Source organism: Neopsephotus bourkii, unplaced genomic scaffold (assembly GCF_033783945.1).
Source record: "Neopsephotus bourkii isolate Nb327-2 ecotype Australia unplaced genomic scaffold, CSIRO-AGI_Nbou_v1 NB_1686, whole genome shotgun sequence".
NCBI classification, from domain to species: Eukaryota; Metazoa; Chordata; class Aves; order Psittaciformes; family Psittacidae; genus Neopsephotus; species Neopsephotus bourkii.
Window position 1 is genome coordinate 136,146 of NW_026902160.1, and position 24,923 is coordinate 161,068.

Below are 24,923 nucleotides of genomic sequence, written 5' to 3' on the forward strand. Positions count from 1 at the left end.
GTAAAGTAAAATATCTCTGAAACAAGGTATTTTTATACTGAAAACAAACAGGTCCGTCCTAGATTTTTTGCCACCGGCATCCAAATTTCAGTCATCACTTACTGCACAGCTTTAGGTAGTAGATGGAATCTGTGCTTGATCTAGAACTTCATGTGTTTGTGTCTGTTGGTCCAGTGTGGCCCACACTGCAGGTACATCTTGCTTCCTGTCACTGGAGTGCCCTCCTTTCTCATAATTCATACCAATCTCTCTCTGCTTTGACTTGGGACTAATTCATTGATCTTAAATCTACAAGGATAGGTACAATTTATTTGTGTACTGCAGATTCTCACATCTAATTCTTGCATCTATTTCTAATAGTTGTCAGTCTGTCCAACTATAACCCACTGGGGCTAACATAAGTAGAAGCCAATAGCAGACTTGAGCTTCTGACATACATTAGTGATCATCTCAGTGCAGTAAAAAAAAAGGTGCCACCAGGACCTAACTTACTTTATTACTGTGTTTCTAACTGTCTTGTAATGTTAATTACTGGGAAAAGAAGTCCATATTGTGCTGTATCAGTCACCGTCAGTGTAGTATTGATGTACATTGAAGCTGTAAACAAGGCTTGTCTAATGAGAACAGCCAGGAAAAGTCAGATTAGTTTATGCCACAGGAAGTTTAATCATCTGTTTCTCAGCCTGAATTCTGTGGGCTGCATCTGATCTCTGAGGCCTTAAAAGGCAATGTCTAAAATGGTCACTAAAAAAAGAGGAAAACATCTCTGCCTGTTTGTGCATGTTGTGTTGGGAGTAATCAATCACAGGTTTGCAATCAGTTCAAGATTAGATTGGTAAGAACTATTGCAACTGCACACAATGGCCTGGGCATCTTTTTTGGTAGTAACCCACCTAAGGCAACATTGGCATCAACCATTATCTTCCTTTAGGGCTGAAACAGCATCCTGAAAAGGAAGTATCGAGGAAAATAGCCACATCTTCCTAAAGTGTAGTACTTGGAAGGAAGCAAGGCAGGAGTGTCATTATACAGAGCAGTTTTCTTTAATGATGAAAGGTTGTGGTTGCACTCAGCCTCTACTTTCTTTACTCTGTATCCCATCTTTAACTCTAGATCTGACACAGCAAGAAATACCTGAAGCCAAGGCTGAGAAACCCTGTGGCCCTGTTATATCTGTATACTTTAGCTTCCGATACTTCTCAAAACAGGCCCCTGCTACTCGTTCAAGTTATCACCACTGCAGAGAGGATAAGAAGAAATACAGGCTAGCACTGGCACAGTCACAGATGTGTGACAGGGTAGGGCGTTAAACATGTTCTTGTGCATCTTAAAGGTCATTCTTCCTTGCATAAATGAGGAGTGGTTTGTCAACATATCTGAAAATAGTCGGAGACTGAGGTAATGAAATAACTCGTATCTGAAACCATGACATTTAGTTAGGCCTTAGTGCAGTTCCAGGGACTGTTTCACCTTTAAATATTTACACTGAAAGAGATTTTTGACCACTTTACTAATGTAGTAAAGCAACTGCACAATCACTTTTATTATAAAAATAATCCTTGGGTAAAATAGGAATACAGTCAATAGTTACACAAATACACATTTACAGATGTGTAAACAGGTAGTTAAGGCACAGAAAAAATAAATATCCCTTTACACTCTTTCTGTGCAAAAAAGACAGGCTGGTCTTAGTCAATAACCAGCCCTTTTATGGTTTCTTCACTTCTCCTGATTTCAGTTGAACACAAGGATTTTCCGATGTGATGTCTGAAAGTTCAGCCTCAATAGACAAGAAAATACTTTCACTTTTAATCCAGATACAGCACAAGATTTTTACTGTCTTGTGCCAAAGAACTCCTCCCCTGTTCTTCAGCTTACGTTTTTGGAAGGGGAGGAAAATCTCAAGTTCAGTCATTTGTTTTTCCCAAGCCTTCCAACTGCTGTAAAGAGTTAGACTCAAACACAACTCAAGCTGCGCTCTGAAGCTAACTACCACTGTATTTTTCAGTTTAACCTGTAGCAGGATTTGCATTAAGCTTGCATTCCTTGTACTTGTCAAAAATAATTCTTCATAAAAACACTTTGCTTTATCTTGCTTTATCTTGAAGCCTTTCATACAGTCCAAGAGAAGGTGAAATCAAGTCAGAGGTAGATACTGCTCATCCTAAGATTCCTAAGAGCTGAATCACTCTGGCTTAGGACTGAAGGAGATACGTCCAGAGCAAGGTTTTGCTGTCTATAGAGTAGTGATCGACTTAACACGCGTCACACCGCATGGTCACTGGCAACATTCAGCAACATGCTTCAGGAATTCATCGCTGAGTTCATCACTGAAAAACCTCATGCAATGAGGGCATCTAAGTTCACCCTGTGCCCTGCCCTCGAGTTCAGAGTCTCCACTGTCCGCAGGAGGAGAAGCTTGTTCAGACTGTGAAGAAGTCCTTCTCGTGCCTGTTTGGCCTGGGCTACTGCCTTGTAGATGTTCAACGTTCGTCTGCACGTACATATGATTTTGGTTACCTATGTGAACTCTGAAACGACTGTTTGTGTCTCTTGAGTCCTGGAAAGAGAAAACAACAGCTCTTGAAGAAGATGTGCTAAAAAGATATTATTCAATAGATTATCACTTTTATCTGAAACACTGCTCATGGTTTGATCAGAAGATTTGTAATTAAAATACGCATCAGTTTTTGTGATTTTATTAATAAAGTTGTAAAGATGACTTGTAGGAAACAGAATAGAGCCACTATGCCACTGTTATACGAGTCACAGCTATCCTTCTCTTCCTTCCAAGAAATCACCCTTGCTATGTTGATCCAAAATAGACTGGGAAGGGGTATTATGTATGTATTGGGAAGCATCTCCATGAAAACTGACTGATATGTAAGTTTTTGGTAGCTGCACTGAGATGAAATGGTTTTAGAAGTACTGAATTATTTTTAAGTATACTTAAAACTATATTTTAGTCCTGAATCCTTTTGATGTGCCTTAATTGAAAAAGTAACATGTTGCTTCCTTACCTGTCTTCTTGCTAGCTGGTGTTGCAGGCATGCAATTTCTGCCTGAAGCTCTTGTATTTTGGTCTGTGCTCGTTCTCTGTCTGATCTCTCAGATGTGAAATCATCTTTATAAACTAGGACCTGAAAACAGAATTATTGTGTTAATATTTTAGGAATTAGAAGGCTGGCAGGTTAGATCAAAACGCTGAGGTTGCGATTCCTTTGTTTGTAAACACTTATTCCCATAATCTTCTCTATCTTCTCCCATATCTTCCCATCTCTATCTATCTTCCCATATCTTCTCTATCATATCTGTACTTCAAAAGCATTTATATTTCTTCTTCAGATCTTCCATATTTTGTATTAGAGCCAGCAGAACCGCATGCAGTTCTGTAAGTAGAGGGTTTTCTTTCAATCTGTTAAGTATCTCTATAGCCAAATGTGGCAAGCCAAATGGCAAACATCAAAGGAAATCATTTCATTTCCCCCCCTTAGACTTCAGTGGTCTGGAGAGAAACTAGGAATTCCTGCCTCTAGGAAAAAGAAACTTAATGACCTGTTGCTCCAGCATTTGTATGCGCTCATTATCTCCTTCACTAGCCTTCTTCACATCTTCTAATTCTCTCTTTGTTTTTATGCATTCATTCATTTTTTCTTCCAGAAGCTTGTTTAACCGGAATATCTCCTTGCGCATCAGGTCAGAATTCGTCGGTGCTGAAGCTAGGCCGTGCTGCTGCTCCAGTTGTGCCTTCATCTCTTTTAGCTGCAAGTGGAGTCGCTTCACATACTCATCCCTACTCACATCGTATTTCTGCCATTTGGCATTTAAGTCTTCCACCTGAAATATTACCCAAGACAGTCATGAAGAACATGAAGGCACAAACATGAAGACATAAACTTCCAAGCTTTCACAGAGTGCTTATGTGTGCAGGACCAAAGTTCTTTAGAAGATGGAGGTGGCCCTGGCCTAGTGCTGTTGTTCTCCTGGGGTGGAATGCTGATGCATGGAAGGAACAAGAAAATTTTCTTCTGCAGCGTATTTTTAACAACAAAACCCCCAGTATCTTAAAAAATAATGTAATCTGTTGTTCTCAGCTAAGGAACAAAGACTGTTTGCCATGTTGAAAAGATAAGAAGTTTGGACTTGCATTAAAGTGCCATTTAATTAGATTACCAGGCCTCACCTATTCCAAATGTACTATAATTCAAAATACTTCATCAAATCTTAATCTTGTACAAAATGAAAGTACTCACGTGAGCTACTTTTTGTTTTAACATCCTGTTTTCATCTTGTAGGCTGCAGATAAGTGCTTGAAGTGAAGTTTCATTGTCTAAAAGCTGTAAGTTTTAGAAAAAGGAAGTGTTACTTTAACATAAAAATCTCAAATGCTACTTAGGTATGCTGTTAATCTTTCCTAAGTTCCTCTAAAGTGTTTGCTCTCAGTGAAACAAACACACCTAGGTCTATCTCTTTATAGTATATTTTTAAATACTAGTAGTGTAGCCTACAGCTTTTATTATTAATAAAGCAAAAAGGTATTCAGATTTTTGCCACCTTGGTATGGCTTTTTAAGTAGATCTGTGTGGTGTCATAAAAACATATCTGCCTTACCAAATTCTGAGCCTACTGAAGGTAACAATACCCCACATTTTACATGCATGAGGGTCTGATGACGACAACATTTTACACAAACTCCTTGGAAACTACTTGTTTGGAGTGGAGGAACGCATGACAACAACACAGATGTGCCTCCATCTTGCTTTGTTGTTACTGTCAATTTTGGCCACTACTAGGAAGAAATTACTGAGGGGGGAAAAAAAAACCAACCCTGCTTGCTAAATAATTAACTAAAATGATACCTTTTTTTTTACAGTTGTGACATCTGCTTAAAAAAACCCCGGTGTACATGAGTAATATAGAACACTTTTGTACAAAATTCCCTAGAATCAGCTAGTAATTGCATCTGAAATTTCTCTTCTTCAACAGGGAAGTCCCCACTGTATAAGGTTAGCTACTTATTACACGTATTGAAGTCAATCAAGTTTCCTGTCTATCAATTACACGTAAAGTATGATAATACTAAATGCTTTGAGTCTCTTAAAAAGTCCTTTTTTCTTAGATCTAGTCAACCTCTAACTATTTCTTACAGGTAAGTGATGTAAGTTTTCTGGGGAAATGCTCTTGGGTTATTTTATGACGTGTAAGTGCACGCATGTGGAGTTTATCATAAAAGCATAGATGAGTGGTCATGTGAAACATGGCATTACTGCTACAAAGCAGTAAGAACATGAGACAATTACTCTTTCTTGTGAAAACTAGCTGTAACATCCTCCTCAATACTTCAGTCTGTTACTGGAGGCAGCACCTCTTAATGTTATTTCCTTATGGTATTATGAATTACCTAATGACTCTGAACCATCATGTCTTCTGGAACAACAGACCAGGATCTACCTCTACCCTACACTGGAAAGCTTCAGCTAAGGTGAAGATGCAGCAAAACCACACAGCCATAAAGTACACTGAAATCCAGGTGTTTCTTTGTGCCCCTCAGTAGCATTTCTGCCACCTTCCTATCTAAACCTTCCTGCTGGAGAGAAACATTGCCCTGCACTGGGAGGCTGGGGGGAAACCCCAGAGCAAAGAAACAAAGGTAAGACACCTTGACTTCTTCCCTCACCAGCTTTCTGTAGGTCTGTACTATGTACAAAGCCAAATCATGACCTGAGCACATGCTAGAGAGTTCTTAATATCAATACTACTTTAAAATACCTCTGTTTTGTGGTGATTTAGATGCTAAAACAAAAATGAGGAGATACCACCTTCTTAAGTGCAGCACCATCTAGTGATGCACAGAAGCATGCTGTGGTATAAGAAGATCCTGTCTCCTGTTTATACCAGGAAGAATTGTAATCATGGAATTGCTGAGGCTGGAAGGGACCTCTCAGGATTCTCTTCTCTCAAAATAAAGCCTCTGGTGGTGAGACGGCCAAAATGCAAGGCACTGACAACTGCTTCCATCCTAAACTGTTGGTACTCAGAATTATTTAGAGCTTGCCATGATAGCCTTTTCACCCTACATGAAATTATATAAGGGGATGTTTCTCACCATTCCCCAATTACAACTTTCACATTGTTATTAACACCTTGGAAGGTAGTAAGACTTTAAAGAAATACAGTAGCAGTAAAAATACCTGATTAGGTCTTTCAGTGGGTATCTGGTCATCTGAACTCCCCTTCTCTTTTCTTTGCTTCTCTTCTAGACATTTTGCCAGATGTTGACACATTTCAGCTGTGGAAGCTAATTTGCGCTGAAGTTGGTGCATTTCATCAGTGAGTGAACGGCACAAAACATCACTGGTGGCCTGAGCCTTCTCTCTCTCTGCCAAGCTCTTCTGAAGTCGCAAGATTTCTCTCTCCTTTTCATATGGAGGCTGATTTATCATCTGCTGTATCTCTCCATTTTTCTCCTCTAGTTGCTGGTTCAACTTCTGTACTTCCTAAACATAAAGGGGAGGGGAAGTTACTGAAAAGTAAGGTGAACTCAAAAGCCAAAATATGTCTAAGACTGAATTCCATATTGCCATAACTCCGTATCACTCACTGCAAAGTACTTAAAAAGTAAAGTCCAACTCATTTATAGATAATCACTTGACCTTGGAACTGACAGATAAATCAAAATCAGGAACTGCTCAGACAGCTATACAAGCAGTTCCTAGTCAGTAGAATTGAGGGGAAAAAACCCAGCAAAAATTCAGGATTTTATGGTAAGATAAGCAGCAGCAACAACAAAGTAACAACAGAACTTGCAAGAAACAAAGTAGTTTAAAAGGAATAACTATGGAGCCTGAGAAATGCTTACTGGTCCTGCTTTCTAAATTACCAGATAGTAGAGATTAGCTTTAGGAAAAAGGGAACTGGAAAGTCATCAAAACCATCGAGGTGTATTCATTGCCTGGAACTGTCAGAAGACAAAGCAGAGGGAGCATACAGAGCAAGTTTCCCATCTGGGAAAGGATGAGTGCTAAGGACAAGCAAACAGTAAATGAAATCCCGATGCGAGCAGCGACTCTGTTTTGGCCATAGCTGACTGGCCAAGGCACATGTCCAAAGGGCTTCAACATGCTCTTGGGGAACAACTGTGTATCTTGTTGCTGCATGTTCTTATTGATTTGGATGCTTTGTGGGGATAATCCACACTGCATTAAGTTATATATCCGCAGGTGTTTTGAGAAGGAAGAGGCTTGCTTGCCAGCTGGGTTAACCCAGGTGATTCCACACATCCCAAGTACACCAGTCCCAAGTCTGATATCCTCAAAAGCAGCAGGTGCTGGTAACAGAAACCTCTGCAGCACTGCTCCTCCAGAATCAACGATGCCCTGGATGCCATCGTAGACCATGAGACAGGTACAAGCTTGATTCTAGCCTTCCAGTTCTTCAGGAGTGCTAACGGAGCTGTAACCAACCAGCAGCACTCTTTCCCAGCACACAGGCCTCTGACTTCACAAAATATCTGCTGTTGTTATTTTCAGTGACAGTGATTTCAGTGTTTCTAATTGGGCATAAAATGTTTTTTTCTAAAAAAGAATAAAATTAATATCTAACTTAAAGAAACAGTACTTGCTCTTATTGCTGATGTTTATGTTCTTTAGCATCATGCTAAATGCTAAATTTTCCCTTTGCTATAAAGACATTCTGACTTCAAAAGATATTCAGATCCCACAGGTTTGTCATCTATCTGCAAAGTGTCAGTAAGATCATCTCTTACTACAAATTTCCATACATGAACTTATTTAAATGTATTTTAGGTGAGTGTCATATATGGAAAATGTTTTGTATAAGCATTAGGTCAGGAGATTTCTTATGACAAAAATACTTGTTTCAATTTTAAGCATTGCTTGTCAGTTTGGAAATTACTTTATGCACCTTCATATAGGAAGAAATGCTTTAAAATTCTTTAAGCATTTCAGGTTGAACATGGGAAAGTCTCAATGACAGTAACAAAACCAGCACTTGTGATAGATGGAAGGGAATGCAATATTGAGACTTTATCCTGTCATAAAAGATACCAGTTTTTCCCTCATTTATCTAGTCACAATCCAGACTTGCCAAGTACTTCTCCAAGTAGAAAAGTGCTGCTTTAATGTCAATACAAAAATCTATTTTTAAGTACACTTAAAAAGCACAAGACAACATTGTAACAGAAAAAGTGGTGGCATCAGCTGTTTATCTTACAGAACAAAACTGTTGTGTCTGATAAAGAGGAGGATCCTCAGTAATATGTAACTTTGAAATTAGGGGGTTTTACTCTATTTCCATCTACTTGTGATAATAACTGCATGAAGATGTATAATACCACACTAAGTTTTGGGGTTCGGATGTTAGTTTATCTTCTTGAACTTAATGCAGTGGACACTACTGTTGGATACAGATGGCTGAGCTGCTTTTCAGTCTGACTCTGGGCACACAGCAAGAACTTGTCAGACCAAGGTCTGTCAAACTGCATGCAGCGAGCAGAACGTTCACTCTCCTGTCCTGGCTCACTCAGACCAAGTGGGGAAATTCCAGCTGGACACCACAGGAAAGTTCTCACAGTGAGAACCATCAGCCATTGGAATGATCTCCCCAGGGAAGTGGTGGATTCCCCAACGTTGGACACTTTACAGATTCGGCTAGTCAAGGTGTTGGGACATCTAGTCTAGCCTGGAAAGGCTGGACCAGATATCCAGGAGTTCCCTTCTGCCTGGTATTATGTGATTCTATGATCGATTCTAAGTTGTCAGCACCCTGGTCTGTTTCCATAAACGCGAGTCTGCATGCAAAAGGCCCATATCCTCCATTCAAGACAACCACTGCAGGACACACTAAGCCTAAATTAACTCATTTTTGTCTAGAGAGGAGCGCTCAAACGCATCTCCGCCGTGACCGCCGAGGCCCTGCCTGGCCAGCGCTAGCTGTGGGGCACTCGCGGTTTTACCTGGCTCAAGGCGTCCACTCTCTGCGCCGAGAGCCGCTCGCTGTCCCGGAGCTGCTCCCGGGCCTGGCCCAGCTGCTCCAGCAGGCTCTCCACCAGCGACAGCGCCGGCTCCGCGCCCGCAGGCCCCGCCTCGCCGCCCGCCGCCGGCTGCGGCTGCTGGGGCCGCCGGGCCAGGCTGCTCCGCAGGTCCCGGATCGTGGCCTCCTTGGCAGCCAGCTGCAGCTGGAGGTGCTTCAGCTGCTGAGCGGACTCGTGGTACAAGGTGCAGAGCGCGTTGTACCGAGGCACTTTATTCTTCAAGCTCTTGTTCTCCCGGTGCAGCTTCTCCAGCGTCTCCTCCACCTGCTTGAAGCGGGCCGCCAAGGGGTCCGTGCTGCTGCCCTCGCTTACCGAGCACATGGCCGGGGAGCGTGAGCCGCGATCCCGCTGCTGCCCCTTCTCTCCCTTCTCCAAGGCGAGCAGTAATCCGGCCAGGTGCATATAAACACGGAGAGGAGCCAGGCAGGGCTGGAGTGGCGGCTGCTGCTGTTGTTGTTGTCGCTGCTGCTTCGCTCTTCCGCCTTTCCGCCGGGGGAGGAGGATGGCCGCCCTCCTTTAAGGGCTCGCAGGACCCGCCTGCTGCCCTTCCCCACCGCTTTCCTACAGCGCGGGCCGGGCCGCGCTCCGCCCCTGCGGCTGGGGAGCCCCGCGGCGGGGGAGCAGTCCCGGGGGCAAGGCCGGCCGGGGAACCCCAGGGAGGGGGAAGAGGAGAGGAGGGCGAGGGGGCCTGAGCCAGGAGGGGACCGAAAGCTGGGGCGAGCGGCTGAAGGGACGGGAAGTGCGGGCGGGACGAGGGGAAGGCAGCTGAGGGGGATGAGGGGGGAGATGCTGAGGGGGCTCCGGGCGGAAAGAGGGGGAGCTGCAGCCGCTAGGGGAGGAGGGGGCTGTGGCTAATGAAGGAGGCCGCTGAGGGGGGCCTGGTGCAGCGGGGTCCCTCCAGCGGCTGCGGGGCGCGGTTCCCCCTGCGTTGCGAAAGCCCCGCACGTAGCGCCGCGTCCCAGCAGGAGCCGCTGCCGGAACTTCCCGGCCCGGAACGGGGCTTTCCCCGCCGCCGGCGACCCCCGAGGCCGAGCCGCCCGCCGCGGGCCGCGTCCCCCAGAGGGGCTCGGGCCGGTGTGTGAGTGCCCTGCCCCCGCCCTGACACCGACCCTTACCATGAACCGGGCCCCGCGGGGCGGGCAGCGGCAGCTGGGCTCGGCTCTGGCTCTGCCGGCGCCAACAGTGAAGAAGCGCATGCTAAGGCACATGAAAATCAACAAGGTGCTTGGTGACAGCCAGCATGGCTTCACTAAGGGGAAATCCTGCCTGACCAATTTGGTGGCCTTCTATGATGGGGCTATGGAACTGATGGACAGGAGTAGAGCTGCTGATGTCATCTACCTGGACTTGTGTAAAGCGTTCGACACTGTCCTACACGACATCCTTGTCTCTAAACTGGAGAGACATCAATTTGATGGGTGGACCACTCAGTGGATAAAGAACTGGCTGGAAGGCCGCACACAAAGAGTTGTGGTCAATGGCTCAATGTTCTGCTGGAGACCAGTAACGAGTGGTGTCCCTTAGGGGTTGGTGTTTGGACCGGTCTTGTTTAACATCTTCGTCACTGACATGGACAGTGGGATTGAGTGCGCCCTCAGCAAGTTTGCCAATGACACCAAGCTGTGTGGTTCGGTTGATACGCTGGACGGAAGGAATGCCATCCAGAGGGACCTTGACACGCTTGTGAGGTGGGCTGATGCCAACCTCATGAAGTTTAACCATGCCAAGTGCAAGGTCCTACACCTGGGTCGGAGCAATCCCAGGCACAGCTACAGGCTGGGCAGAGATGAGATTCAGAGCAGCCCTGAGGAGAAGGACTTGGGGGTGTTGGTCGATGAGAAAATGAACATGAGCTGGCTTCAGTGTGCGCTTGCAGCCCAGAAAGCCAACCGTATCCTGGGCTGCATCAAAAGGAGCGTGACCAGCAGGTCGAAGGAGGTGATCCTGCCCCTTTACTCTGCTCTCATGAGACCTCACTTGGAGTATTGTGTGCAGTTCTGGTGTCCTCAACATAAAAAGGACATGGAACTGTTGGAACAAGTCCAGAGGAGGGCCACGAGGATGATCAGGGGACTGGAGCACCTCCTATATGAAGACAGGCTGAGAAAGTTGGGGCTGTTCAGCCTGGAGAAGAGAAGGCTGTGTGGAGACCTCAGAGCAGCCTTCCAGTATCTGAAGGGGGCCTATAGGGATGCTGGGGAGGGACTCTTCATTAGGGACTGAACTGATAGGATAAGGGGTAATAGGTTAAAACTTAAACAGGGGAAGTTTAGATTGGATATAAGGAAGAAATTCTTTCCTGTGAGGATGGTGAGGCACTGGAATGGGTTGCCCAGGGAGGTTGTGAATGCTCCATCCCCGGCAGTGTTCAAGGCTAGGTTGGATGAGGCCTTGGATGATATGGTTTAGTGCAAGGTGTTCCTGCCCATGTCAGGGGTGTTGGAACTGGATGATCTTAAGGTCCTTTCCAACCCTAACTATTCTGTGATTCTATGATTCTATGCTGTTTCTTATAGGAGAGAGGTATGGTGAGCTGGACTGATGCTGAAGTATTTTTTAGATTGGTTTAGTTATGTCCACGTTATCATAGGGGAAGAACCGTTTAGAAGGAAAACGCCTTAAACCAGTGCAAAAATAAAGCCTAGGTTACATTTGATTATTATTTGTAATAATGTTTATCATGTGTCTATGTATGCGTGTATATGATAATGTATACAACACAGAAATCTATACGTACATGCAGCCTGATTGCACTAGGTTCAGCACTATCATGCATGCTTCTAGACCAAAAAGCACATCTATCCAAGTACAGTGCAAGTGAAAATTGCTGCATGCAAGTGGTAGAGGGGCAAAAAGAGAAGACTTCAGTCAGTGTGATAGAGAGCAGTCTCCTGTGTTAGCACCTGAGCTACTTGTAGGTGTCAGGGTGAACAGGCACAACAGTGAAGAATCTACATGGAAGAATGTGCAGGACTTGGAACATGATGGTGTCCCTGCCAGGGGCAGGGGACTTGGAACTAGATGATCTTTAAGGTTCCTTCCAACCCAGATTAGTCTGATTCTATGATATGATGAAAGAAGATACTGAACTTCAACGTTGCGATGCTCAGTTCCACTGGTGATGGACTGTAAGCCTCACTAACAATACCAGTGAGTGTGAAATGCAATATACGACATTTCAATGAAGACAATGGATTAAGTTCAGACAAGAGAGGATGCAATTGAATATAATGAAAACCGTTTCCCTACAAGGGTAATCAAACATTGGAAGTGCTTTGAGCAGGAGTTTGGGCCAGAGGCCTCCTGAGGTCCCTACCAACATGAGTTATTCTGAGATTAAATTCAGCTTTTTCAAGGTGCAGTGTCATTATTTTGTCACCTTAATTATGCTAAAAAGGGCTACCCAAAAGATTAAGAGTAATACATCCAAAATAGTCCATTAGCTCAGCTACTTCTAAAAATGTAGCTGAATTTTATGTGCATAGAAGATCCTGTGTGACAGAAAATGGTAAAGCATTTGCCTAAGGTAGCATCTAAGGTACACATCTATGGTGTGTTTGCTATTTCATCCTATAAATAATGTAAATACCTCGAGTACGGACAGTGAAAACTGTGTGTGGAAGTTGAAGGAATACAATTTCTGGCTTTTTATCTGTACAGAGTAACATCTTTCAACTTCAAGACACTGGTTTTGCTGTGAAGAGAGTAAAGTTCCTGCTTTAAAATACCTGCACTTTATAGTTTTCATATACATTAGCAGGAAAAGTGAAAAAACCGTGTAGACTTCATCTTATATTTTCAGCATTATTGTGGTACAGGCAGAGCTGAGTGAAAAAAAGTCTGGAGCAAGATTGCTTTTGCTGGTTGTCAAAATACTTTGTAGAAACATATGATGAAGCCCCGGTAATGGAGAAATCTGGTTTCCCTCCAGTTCAAATAGCAAACTGCAAAGAAACTCAGAAATCCTGTGTATGCAGATGCAGTAGTGATGCCCTTGGACCCAGCATTGGGGAATTGGGTTAGCTATCGAACAGAATACTTTGTTTGATATTTGCAGTATTTGTAGTATTATATCAATATAGTAAACCCAAGCATTGCATCTGATTACTGTAAGTTTGCTATTAAGAGCCCTTCGGATAAAGCCAGCACTCCCCCAAGGAAAACACCACTGAGTTAAGGGAAATTTGTCCTGCGTAAGTCTTGAGTAAGAAATTGATCCCGTATGTTCTTGGGAATGCCCTTAGATGACTGTTTCCTTTTGTAATTTCTGAAACGCAAAGGAATTCCTGGGAATTCAGTAAAAGAAGCTGGTGCCAAAGAGTGAATCATATCTTACAGTGTGTTTCTTAGTGTACCTGGCTTTTCCTGGATTGCCTCTTTTCATTGTTCATCAGATTTGCTGATAAAGCAGCTGGTCTGTGGAGTGGCATGTTTGTCCTTTTGGGGGGTTATACAATCAAATTAACGCTTATTAAATAGAGTAATTCTGGTTGGGAAATGTGTTATAGTTTGCGCTGCTTAGTATCAGGAAAAAACTTTATCTTCCATACATCACTGGTCTCACCTTGAAATACAAGGTGAGTTTCATTTGAACTCTTTCTTGGTGTAGGATGTAACCTTTAAAGGATTAAAGCCATGTGATAAAAAAAAAAAAAATCTTAAATTTTGTTAAAGAAATCTTAACAAAGTTATTTTGAATAAGTAATTCTGTGCACATCACAACCATCTGTTATAACACGTGAGAAGTTGTCATACAGTGTATGAACAAAAGTAGTTAGATACTACCTGGAAATAAAACGGAGATGAAGCAGATCTTAGGAAACCAGGAAGAAAGGTGAACAGTATAGTTAGGTTAGATTAAGTGTGCATAGACATATATATATTTAAAAATTCATTTTAAAACATGAATTATTTATAGAGGTGGTAAGAATAACTCCTCTGCACACAGTAGTTACATCTCTGTAACATGAGTCTCTATATTTAGAAGTGTAGTTCTGTGTGGACAAGGTTATAAAATATATTTTGGGGGGAGGTGTCTGTCATTTTCCAGATAATGATATATGCTCAAATTGCAAGAAACTGTGTTTTTTAGCTTGTGATCTCCAGACCTTGTTCAGCCGCTCAAGCTGTGTTTTTCCTGTTGTCTGAAGTCACCACTAATTGTCCTGGAGGGTAGGTCTTGACCTAATCACACTTACGAAATCTCCTGTTGCCTTGAGCTGGTTTACCTAAGCAGAGCTGCAGGAAGTGTTCCTCTTGCTGCTGTATGCTGAAAAATCAATAGCAGTTACATTTCCTCTGCTGTTGATTGTGCACTACGGAAGAGAATGAGAGTGCGTAACAGTTTATTTTCCCCAGTGAAATCATCTGATGAACTCACTGCTACAAACGTAGCCTGCCTTTGAGCTCTACGTGCCCGAGAATCTGATTTTCATGATGAGCAAATAGACTGTTGATGCTTCTGTGACTCATGGATTAACTAATTATAAGCTGCAATCACATTTATACTTCTTACATGAGAAGGGGGTAAACATCCTTTATATACATTACTGTACTGGGTGTTCTGATAATTTCGTGTTCTATGTTTTTTACAGTTGAAATGGCAAGTTAGAGAGGTTAGCTCGAGGGCATTTGGGATTCCTGAAGCTGGGTGAGCTCACTGCTATGACACATGTATATAGCCATCTCTGCATCAAAGTTCTGATGTGGATCACAGCGTTCCATTTTCAGACTAGTTTTCTGTTTATACACATAAAAATATTTAGTGTTGTTAGGAGGAATAGAATGGTGCTTATTTATTTCTAATGTAAGCTTTTCCCCACATGTTTTATTATTGCACGATTTGAACTTTGGAGGTTGTCAAAATGAAAGATGCTCTGATACTTAGGGCAGGCAGAGTCTCAGAACTTGTGTTCTAAATCCTAGCAAGTCTGAAATAACCTGAATGGAGAGCCATTGCGTTGGTCAGATCCAAAACAGTCCTCTCGCTTCTCTCTAGGAACTGTTTCTTTTACATTTGTTTTACATTTGTTTGACTAAGATGATGAAGTCTCATGTTTATAGGTGTTGGTAGATACAGGATGTACGCTTACATGTGTCTCTCGCAAGTCTCGCGATCAGTTCAGGTCTGTGCCCAGAAAACAGGCTTCTATTATGCCTTGTTACTCTTTAATGCTTTATATCTTTGCTGCAGTTCACCTTCCTGTCCACCTTAGTGGTTCTGTATTGGGTATTTCCCCCCAGCTGTTTAGCTGTTTCATGCCCTGCTTTAGTTTCTTCTGTATATTTTGCTCTTTGCAGTTTCTGTTTATCCATGATGCAGTAATACCAGTTTACAGGGTCTGTCCTGGCAAACTGGACTTCTATCTGTTTCTGATGCTGTCTCTCGGTCTGAGAAGTTTAAGTATTGTGCTTGGTCCATCAGGACATGACCAATTTTGAGCTGTGATTTTAGTTAACGGGAATGTGAAAAGCTCTCTGTTGAGCACAGGTTACCAGCAACTGGGGACAGTTTTCATACTGGCTTGAACTACTACAGCTACCACGCCTACTGGGAAGCAAATCACTTCTTTGAGCTTGTACTTCAAAAACTTTGGGATTTGCCCATATCTATTTATTCCTGGTGAGGAATTTAGGATGCACTGGCTCGTATTTGTCCTAGGACATGTTTTCCTAGAAAAAATGATGCTTTGAAACACTCCAAACAAACTTCTTTTTGGTTGAAGGAAACCCTCCCCAACTTTGACTTGAAGGAAACCCTCCCCAACTTTGACATTCTTAACACATGATTCCATGTTACAGATTCTTTAGGGAATATTCTATATATACTGATCAAATTTTCTGCTTTGATTAATACAGAGCACTGCGAGTTTTCTGGTGTGTGTTATTCACCTTTCCTCAAAGGCCAGGCAGTTTTAGAGCTAAGTTGGAGGGGAGGGGAGAGGGGGAATTATGAAGTATGACTAAACGCCAGGCATTCAGTTGCAAGACTGGAAACAAAAGGTTGCAGGTGAAAATCTAATTGTTTATGGATTTGTTTTATACATTAATGTTGTGTTATGAAGCTTCCTAACACAGGTTCCATGGTATCTCTAATCCAGACCACCCAATCTAGCTAGAGCAAAATCAATTTACACATTTCTGATCCTTAGCTTTTCTGACCTAGAGGCAAACAGACCTTTAGAGTTTGATTAGAGAAATGTTTGATTTAAATGGTTTACTTTAAATATTTGTTTTAAAGGGATGGTTGGGAAAGGTGATTTCCCAAGACTATCAGTAACTTTAGAAGAGATCCCAGTTGAATAGAAATTCTATACATATATCAAGAAAGAAGAAATACTGGAGGCTGCTTAGCATGACCTTGGTAGTAGATGGTGAAATATTTATCAGAACTAGAATGCTGAAGAAGGCTGGGGAGGAATTAAGTAAATAGAGCAAGAAAGTGTAAATGTCCTTGCCACACCATTCACTCCCCTCCTTCACACAATGCCTTTTCCACATAGAATCATAGAATAGTTAGGGTTGGAAAGGACCTTAAGATCATCCAGTTCCAACCCCCTGCCATGGGCAGGGACACCTCACACTAAATAGCAACATTTCCCAAAATTCTGATTATTGTCTGGTTGAGATGCAAGGAAGGCCATGGTAATGTTCCTCTGGAGCTCCATCTTCAATGCAGAAAATCCATCCATCATTGTGGCAGGACAGGAAAGAGCAGTTTTCAGCAGTGTTAAATTCAAGTCATTAGTATAGTCTATTGTAGAGTGAAGCAAATAAATAATCCTGTATAGATACTAACTACTGAAAACTGCAGCTCATTTGATTATATTTTTGTTATAAGCAAGAGTAAGTATATTCTTAATTGTAGAAGAGTTGTCCATCAGCTGAAGGAGGCAAGCATTTGGATACTGCTCTCAAACAGAATTCACGGAACATGAAAAAGTAGTATTTCCAAGGAGTCTGCAGACGGTATCCATTCATCCTTAGCACAATAAATGCGTCCAGTATGGATATGCAGATATGTGTGAATTATAGAAAATTAAATCAGGAAATGTGAGGGAAAAAAGAACATATTTCTTGAAAGTGATGATTCTTGAAAAAAGCCACTGCAGCTGTTTCTTGCAGCAAGCCTTATAACATCTTCATTTGCTTTGTTGTTTGAACCTTGCAGTAATGATAATAGTGGCTTATTGTTTCAGATGGTTTAAAGCAAAAAGGGTGAAGAATATTAAATATTTGATCCATGAAAGGCAGCTCATACTCAGTTTTCACTTACAGACAAAATCTCAAAGTTTTGACTTAAAATCGGTTAACTGAATGACATCAGTGTCTGACCCATTATGTCTTTTTTATTGCGACACTTGCCTGCTTATGGCTGAAGTGCTTCGAAGGCAGCTGTAAGAAAGTTAATTGTGTTAGGCCTTGCATAAACAAAACACTGAATGATCTTGACACTGGAACACTCTACGTACTGGATTCTTTGGGAGTCATCCTTTGTACAGTTGTGACATTCCAGTTCAGGTGTGTGCAGTTACATGAACACTTTTAAAGGGACTAGTTTCAAAAATACTGGCTTTTTGAATATAGGACTTTGGTGGAAATTTAAGGATTTCCACCAAAGTCATGATTTTCATGTAACCAACTTGGGAAATATTCCTGTTTCTCTGAGAGTTGATTGAAATATTATCATAACCTTATGTTTACTGGAATTACACCTTTTTAACAAGCTTAAAGATGATGTTACAATGATGTTATGGCTTGGAGGGAGGAAGAGTGGAGGTTTTAGATCCTCTGATATAGCTAGAAAACAACAAAAAACCTTTTGAGACCGTCTGCTTCCTCAGATTACTTGGTCTGTCTCCATACAAACACTCTTCCTGTTATATCTGTAGAGCATCACATTTGCTATCTACTATGTCTAGATAGCAAATGTGATATATAAGTGCATATCTATGTCTAGATATGAACTACTATGACTTCTAGATAAAACAACAGCTTGTAGTAGAGGTTTTTTTAATCTGATTTCTGAAATGGTAGTGTTGGCCATTAGCTGACCCAGGAGCTCTGAAAACTGAAATGTAATCTCCCCATCTCTTATTTCCTGTGAGCTATCCAAGAAGTGCCTCAGAATGAAAGAAAAGCTATGAATTTGCCACACAGTGAATCCAACTCTTGGTTCATGGTTCTTTCCTGCAGGCAAAATTATAGGTTTCTTGTAAACTTAAAGGAAGTGAAGTTCTTCACTTGCATGATAATGAGAGTAGCCAAATGATTGACTATCAGCTGAGGAGAAGACTGTGCTTTGGCATTACTGATTTTCAGAGGTACAAGAGGAGTGTGGTGGGCTGACCCTGACTGAAGCAGTTTAATAAGGGAAAAGTAAAAAAGGCACATAAACCAAACAAGTGATGCAAAGGCAATCACTCACCACCAGCAGACCGATGACCAGCCAGCCCCTGAGCAATAGCTACTTCTGACACACCACCCACCCGCAGTTGTATTGCTGAGCATGATCTTCTGTAGCATAGAATATCTCTTTGGGTCAGCTGTCCTGGCTGTGTCGCCTTCCAGTCTCCTGCCCACCCCAGCCTCTCCTTGGGGGACAGAATTAGAAGCAGAGAAGGCCTTGGCACAGTGCAAGCAGTGGTTTAGCAACAGCTAGAGCACTTGTCTGTTATCAGCACTGTGTGGTCACAGATTTAAAATCACAGGATCAACTAGGTTGGAGAAGACCTTTAAGATCATCAAGTCCAACTGTTACCCCAGGACTGCCAAGACCACCACTAAAATGAAGCATCATATGAGCTGCTGTGAAGAAAATCAGCTCCATCCCAACCAGACCCAGTACAAGAAGTAAATGGAGAAGTTACTCCAAAAAAGAGGTTAGGGAGGACACCAATATTGTGTAGCACTTGCATGGCTCTTGTGATTTTCATTTAATAGAAGCAGGCAGGGATTTTTTTTTCTCAGTTTTGGAACGAGGAAACCTGAAGCAGATACCAAGAGATTTGTTCGAAGTCGCATGTAACAGCAAGACTATGAGATGAAGAAGCATAAAATGCTTAAGGTAGAAAACACTGAAAAGACTTTGGAAAAGAGTACAAATACAGAGGCAATTTTATAGATGTAATGTCTGTTAATAATAGACTTCAGCTATTACTACTCTTAATGGTAAAAATGGTGTTTAGAATAGTCAGAAAACAAAATCTGTTTCCTTCTCAGGTTCACTCATGGGTTAATGTTAATCTATACCAGAAGTTTACGCTTGACATCCCCCAGCCTCCCTTTTCCCATCTTCATTAACAACATCTCTAACAGCATAAATTCTCTGAAGTACCGTTCCTCAGAGCAATATAAGCCAAATGGAACTGGTCTCTGCCAGAGCATCACCTTCAAAATTTACCAGCATATCTCCATAACAGCTACTGGGTGGTTTTGCCACAAGGGAACCATGGTACCTGTCACATCAATGGCTCTTCTGTGGGCTTTTCTGGCAGAGCACATAGCTTTCAAAGTGCTGTTATCCCCAGGGTTATCCCTATGTGTTTATTCCTGCAGCACCCTGCAGGTGGAATTGCAGAAGACGGATCTAGTAAGCTTGAGCAGAGGCAAATGGAATTGAGAAAATGGCCTTCCTGTGTACTGTATGAGAACCACTATGATGAAAGGGCTTTCCTGGCTGCTCTGTGTGGGAGCAGTGTGAGAGTCTTCTGCTCCTGCAGGTTCCCCATTGGAAAGGAGATGCTTTTGCACAGAGCAGTGAAGTGCTGCCCCATGCCGCTGTTTCAGAATGGAGCTGGTCTGTCCTGGGGTGCTGCCAGGACTGCCTGGAATTTTGTGAGCTATTCCTCACTCTAGTACACAAATGCTGTGACCTTTGCCAGAGAAGTCAGCTTAATGGTTATTTAGTCTGTATCTCTCTTGCTATGGCCTTAGTCTTACAAGGGAACATGGAGTCTTCAGGATTCATGAGGACAAATAGTGAAAAAAGGCTCTGCCAGCCTATCCAAATCACTCCACTCCTATCCTTTCATACCAAAGCTTCCCCATGTGTGCAAATGGATAAAGTCCACAATTCTTGCCAGCCCTCTGAGAGTGTCAGACTATGCCCCATTTGGCTTCTTCATAGACTGGGTAGGTTTAGCATAATACATTTTGAGATGTAGTGGAGCAAAGTGGTAGAATGGGGAAGTGATGCCTTTCTCAAAGTGTAGCATGCTGAATGGGATGGGGAGTAGCAAAAGTGTATTATTACTGTTACTTCAGAAGGGTGATGATGAGTAATTTGAATAAATGTCTGCCATTTATGGTTCTTCATTTCAAACTTGTGTGAGACATGTACTTCGTTTTACCGGCATGTGCATCACTGTTTTGAAAGTAATATGGTGTTATTTGATCCTTTAGAAGATAAGATGGGAAGACGTGTGCGTGTAGTAACTGGTATGGAAGCAGATGGAAATACCAGCACCACTTGTGTTTGACGCAAGTTGTGCCAGGGGACGTTTAGATTGGATATTAGGAAAAATTTCTTCACCAAAAGGGTTGTCAAGCACTGGAAGAGGCTGCCCAGGGAAGTGGTGGAGTCACCATCCCTGGAGGTATTTAAAAGACACGGGGATGTGACTCAGGGACATACTTTAGTGCTGGCCTTGGCAGTGCTGGGTGAGCGGTTGGACTCAAATGTCTTTTCCAGCCTAAATGATTCTGTGATTCTATGAAATACATACTCTTGGCTGATGGTTATCCAAAATGTGAGGTAATTGGTTGATATGTAGAACCATGGAGCAAACCATTCAAAAAGGCTGGTTTTCCACACTTCACTGAAGCAGAGAAAACCACCCAGCAACACTGTGGAGGCTTGTAGTGATGGAGGTAAAAACAAAGGGGGTTGTGATTAGGCCCCCCTCACACATCGCTTATCTGTGAAGTCAGTCTCTGGCAGATTGCCCAGCTTCCCAGCATCCAGGTGTTGGATGGATCATGCAAATCTAGCACAGCTTAAGAACTGTACATGTTGAGAGCCAATCTTTGGTTCACATGCCTGTTTTAACACCCTGACACCCACAGCACTGAGTTAGCAGGCCAGCTCCTGTTGGTGGACTGGCATGAATGAGCTGAAGATCTTTAAATCTCCCTGATCATGGAACATCTTTACACATATTAAGAACAGGACCACATTAAACCCCTGGATTCAGAGCTTGTCCTACAGCCCTGAGGTGTTCAGGGTGGGGTTTGTTTTGTTAAGGCATCCACAATAATGGAGTATTTGTATGCCTTCGGATCCTCCAGATTTCACTGTTAATACCCTGAGGCACAAAGCACATGTCCTGGCACATGGTTTTGGGAATATAACTGCTTCTTTCAGCACACTTCTTCATAGGAGGCTAGTGAGGCTACTGAAAGAGGAAAACCATTACCAGAGCCCTGTGCATATTGTCTGACCATTGAGCAGAGTGTCCTGAACTATGCTGTTAAAGATGTAGTCATAATACCGGCAAAAGACTCCCCAGAGCCTGCTAACACAGAAGCAGGCTGGATAATAGATAGGGTGCAGGAGCAAAACAACTTCATGATGGAATAAATCCACAGGTCTTTATAAGGAACTTGCTCATCCAAGCTGCTCCAAATAGCGCATAGTAACAGAAATGATCACATGGGATTTGCTCTGTTTTATTTTCCCCAAGAAAAGCTTGGATTGTTTTGCCACATGTCTGTTGCTTGTTGTTAAAAATCTGTGTGTTGCATTGTATTTGGGAGAAATGGAAGTTGAAAATTTGCCATATGCTTGAAAATCATCAGCCTTTATACACAGGGAGAATCAGCAACATTTATCACTGTCACTCTTACAGAATCATAGAATAGTTAGGATTGGAAAGGACCTCAAGATCATCCAGTTCCAACCCCCCTGCCATGGGCAGGGATGCCATTTCCATTTAAAACTCCAAAAGCTGATGTCAAACAGCAATAAACTTATGCCGGGAGGTCAGAATATATACAGTGACATCCTGCTGTCTGCAGATCCTTCTGTAAGTGATGGCAGGCTCTCTTAGCCCACTGCTGTAAAGAACATCTCTACTTGGATGCCCACAGCTTTCATATTAAACTGTGAGTCATGTTAATATTTAGTTGAGTATCATTCTTTGTACTGTGTTGATTTATATACAACAGTCAGGCTTTCCATGTCTATTTAACGAACAAGGTAAGTAGCTTCCTACACATTTAGTGGGAAAATGAGGTACAATATAACTGTAGAATGTGGCATATGATTTCTTTCAGTTTGCATCACTCTGAACTTTGTTTTCAATTGTATCTGTGTAACAGCACAGCGATTATTTACGGCTATGTGCCTATCAGGGAAGAACAGAAGCTGGAACACGGCAGCTTGAGCTACCACGGTTCGGTGCTCAAGCCTGTCATGTTTCTTGTTCTGGAGGTCCCCAGCTCTGTCCATATGTGTCAGGCAGGAAAGTGGCTGTCACAGTTGTACTCATGACTTTATGAATTTTCCCCACCACCAAAAGACATCAGTCTGAACCTGGACTTAACTAGGCTAGGGCAGCTATAGGAAAATGTCAGAGAGCGTTTTGGTGTGGGTAAGGACAGAATCTCAAAGCAAGACTTAGTCACAGACTCTTGAAAGTCGGTGGGATGCTGGTTTATGCCTTTCCCGTTTTTATGACGCTGCAAACCAGGGTAAGTGATTCCCTGTGCTGTGCATGACACTGCAGTTCTGTGACTGCTTTACCGCATGAGATGGCTGGTGATTTAAAAATAGCTCTGCTTACTCAGATGCAGCAGATGAGTGCAGAAAAACACCGCTCGGTGGTAAGGCTGGAACACCGAGTGCTTCTTTCCCATAATCAATAGCAAACAGAAAGCAAGATGGAAAAAAAAAAAGGGGAGATCGCTTACAATTCACTTTTCAGCATTTGGTTTCTTCTTATTCCTTTCTGTGGGATCAGTTATTTCTTAGGGGATGGAGATCCAGCCATTTCTTATTCCTGTGCCATTTGCCAGGGTGATACCAGTCCTGTGTGTCTGTAACTTGGGATCTTTGTGAGAACAGGTTGTTGGTTTGTATTCCCTTTGATCTGTCCATCTTGGATGTCTTCCATAGGAACTACCATGCCCACTGGTGTTGTTGCAAGGTACAGGAGATCCCATTGCCTCAGTGTGTTGTTTCCCTGTAAATACAGATTTTCCCTGCAAGTTAATTACAAAGCTTTTAAAAGAAGAAAACTTTTCATATAAACATTCCAAGCAAAAGCTTTGTTTGCATGATATTACAAAATGTTGTATAGAAATAGAAACTCTATTACAGTCATAGGAGCTGGTTGCATATTGTTAGTTGACACTTGTGTGTATGAGTAGACACACACAGTGCATGCTGTACAGTCTTCACAAATGTAGTACAAAAGCGGTGCAAGATACTGGAAAGACAGAGATGAAAAAGTGCATTTATCTCTATGTTCAGTTGAGTTACTGATCTTGGGCTGTCCGGTTTGTTTCATGTGTAACAACTCAACCTAAAGCAATACATTTCAATCTGCCAATCGCTATTTGTGTTATTGGAAATGGTTCTCGCACCCAAAGATTACAGATTGCACCCATGTACTTCAGAAATCCTGTGAGTCACTGCACTGCAGAGAAACTGAAACTAAAGTCACTCAACTAATGCATTGTTATCAATTTTTACTCCAGTAGTACCCCGATAGTTCACCAGAAGTTCAGGGCTCCAGAGGCTCTTTGCTTGTTAATCAGGCACCATAGGTCAAGAGTCTAACTCCACGCGGCTGGAAGCCAAGCCAAAAGGATCACATTACGATCAGTTCCAACATCGCTTTCTGGTTACGTTTCTCCACTAAAAAACATTAAAATGCAAACCAACCAAACCAACAGAAAATCCACCCTAAAATAACCCAAACCAAGAAGGATGGGAAGGTTACTGTAGGGGTTAGCAGGAAAATGACCAGTGAAAAAAATCTTTGAAGCAGAAGAAATTAGTCACAAGAAAGCCAGCCTGTGACACTTATTCACTTTCAGTCAGCAGGATTTCATTATTTACAGGAGCATTTCTGTAGTAGTTCTTAGTGGAGAAAAGTTGTCAGTGAAACCAGCAAATTCTGGTAATCTATATATTTTTATTGATCTGTCATCCTTCTCAAAACTTGGTATTTCCGTCTTTATTGCATCCAATACAGCTGGATGAAAGCTGTAATATAAAGAGGTCCAAATCATATTTTACAGTAAGATTTGCAAACGTTTCCCCATTACCAATTGTTCCTTTTCTCTGTCTCATTTTTGTACTTTTTCGGATCTAAATAGGGGACTGTGACATGTTTGGTTTTCAGTAAAGCAAAAGGAAGTGCTCACAGTGAGTTTACCAGATTTGTCAGCCGGGGCTAATAAATTGACTTGCCTCATCTTTGTGGCGGCCCCACTCTCGCAAGAGTTTTCTAATTCAGTATAAAAAAGAAGAAAACTCCCAATCCCCTGATTAATAAATGGTTCAGTTGAGCCCTTTATAAAATGCTGAATAAAGCAAAACATCCATCAGAACCAGTCCAACCACCAGGACACTGCTGCAGGTTTCATTTCACATTTCTTAAACATTAATATTTGCTCAAATTACTGATTTACATGTAATACAAAATACAGAATGTTTATCTGGTGCAGTAGAAATACACCACAAATTGCTATTACTTAGCAGTAATAACGTTATCTGGCACTCTTTGTCTTCTGTTTGAGCCGTTTACAAATATAAGTATTCATATTCCACTTCTAGTGATGAGAAGTCTTGGATAAAGAGGAATTTAGGGTCAATTTGAAAAATATAAGCAGAGAAAAAAAGGGGAAATATAAAGGATCCCAA

General features: G+C 42.3%; 2 protein-coding genes and 1 long non-coding RNA gene across 5 annotated transcripts in view; 1 reads left to right on the top strand and 2 right to left on the bottom strand.

The window, feature by feature from the left end:
* Positions 1-1,874, top strand: part of LOC133224523 (uncharacterized) — a 32,084-nt gene extending 30,210 nt beyond the window's left edge. For both annotated transcript variants that reach the window (XR_009728868.1, XR_009728869.1), the window contains exon 3: positions 1,739-1,874. This is a non-coding gene — a long non-coding RNA (uncharacterized LOC133224523). The remainder of the gene's footprint in view (positions 1-1,738) is intronic.
* TNIP2 (TNFAIP3 interacting protein 2) lies at positions 1,520-9,519 on the bottom strand. 2 transcript variants are annotated; one of them, XM_061376021.1, is made up of 6 exons: positions 8,975-9,519; positions 6,192-6,497; positions 4,254-4,337; positions 3,556-3,837; positions 3,021-3,140; positions 1,520-2,560 (listed from the first exon to the last, which is right to left on the bottom strand). In XM_061376021.1, the coding sequence occupies exons 1-6, from the start codon at positions 9,452-9,454 to the stop codon at positions 2,279-2,281; spliced, it is 1,554 nt and encodes a 517-aa protein (XP_061232005.1). In that variant the 5' UTR covers positions 9,455-9,519; the 3' UTR covers positions 1,520-2,278. The 2 variants fall into 2 exon arrangements, with proteins under 2 accessions (XP_061232005.1, XP_061232006.1); XM_061376022.1 differs by having other exon boundaries at positions 9,365-9,518.
* Positions 9,520-9,613: 94 nt separating this feature from the next.
* Positions 9,614-11,828, bottom strand: LOC133224519 (proline-rich protein HaeIII subfamily 1-like). The gene is made up of 2 exons (XM_061376015.1): positions 11,790-11,828; positions 9,614-10,249 (listed from the first exon to the last, which is right to left on the bottom strand). Exons 1-2 carry the CDS (start codon positions 11,826-11,828, stop codon positions 9,614-9,616), a joined length of 675 nt encoding a protein of 224 aa, XP_061231999.1.
* Positions 11,829-24,923: the final 13,095 nt, after the last annotated feature.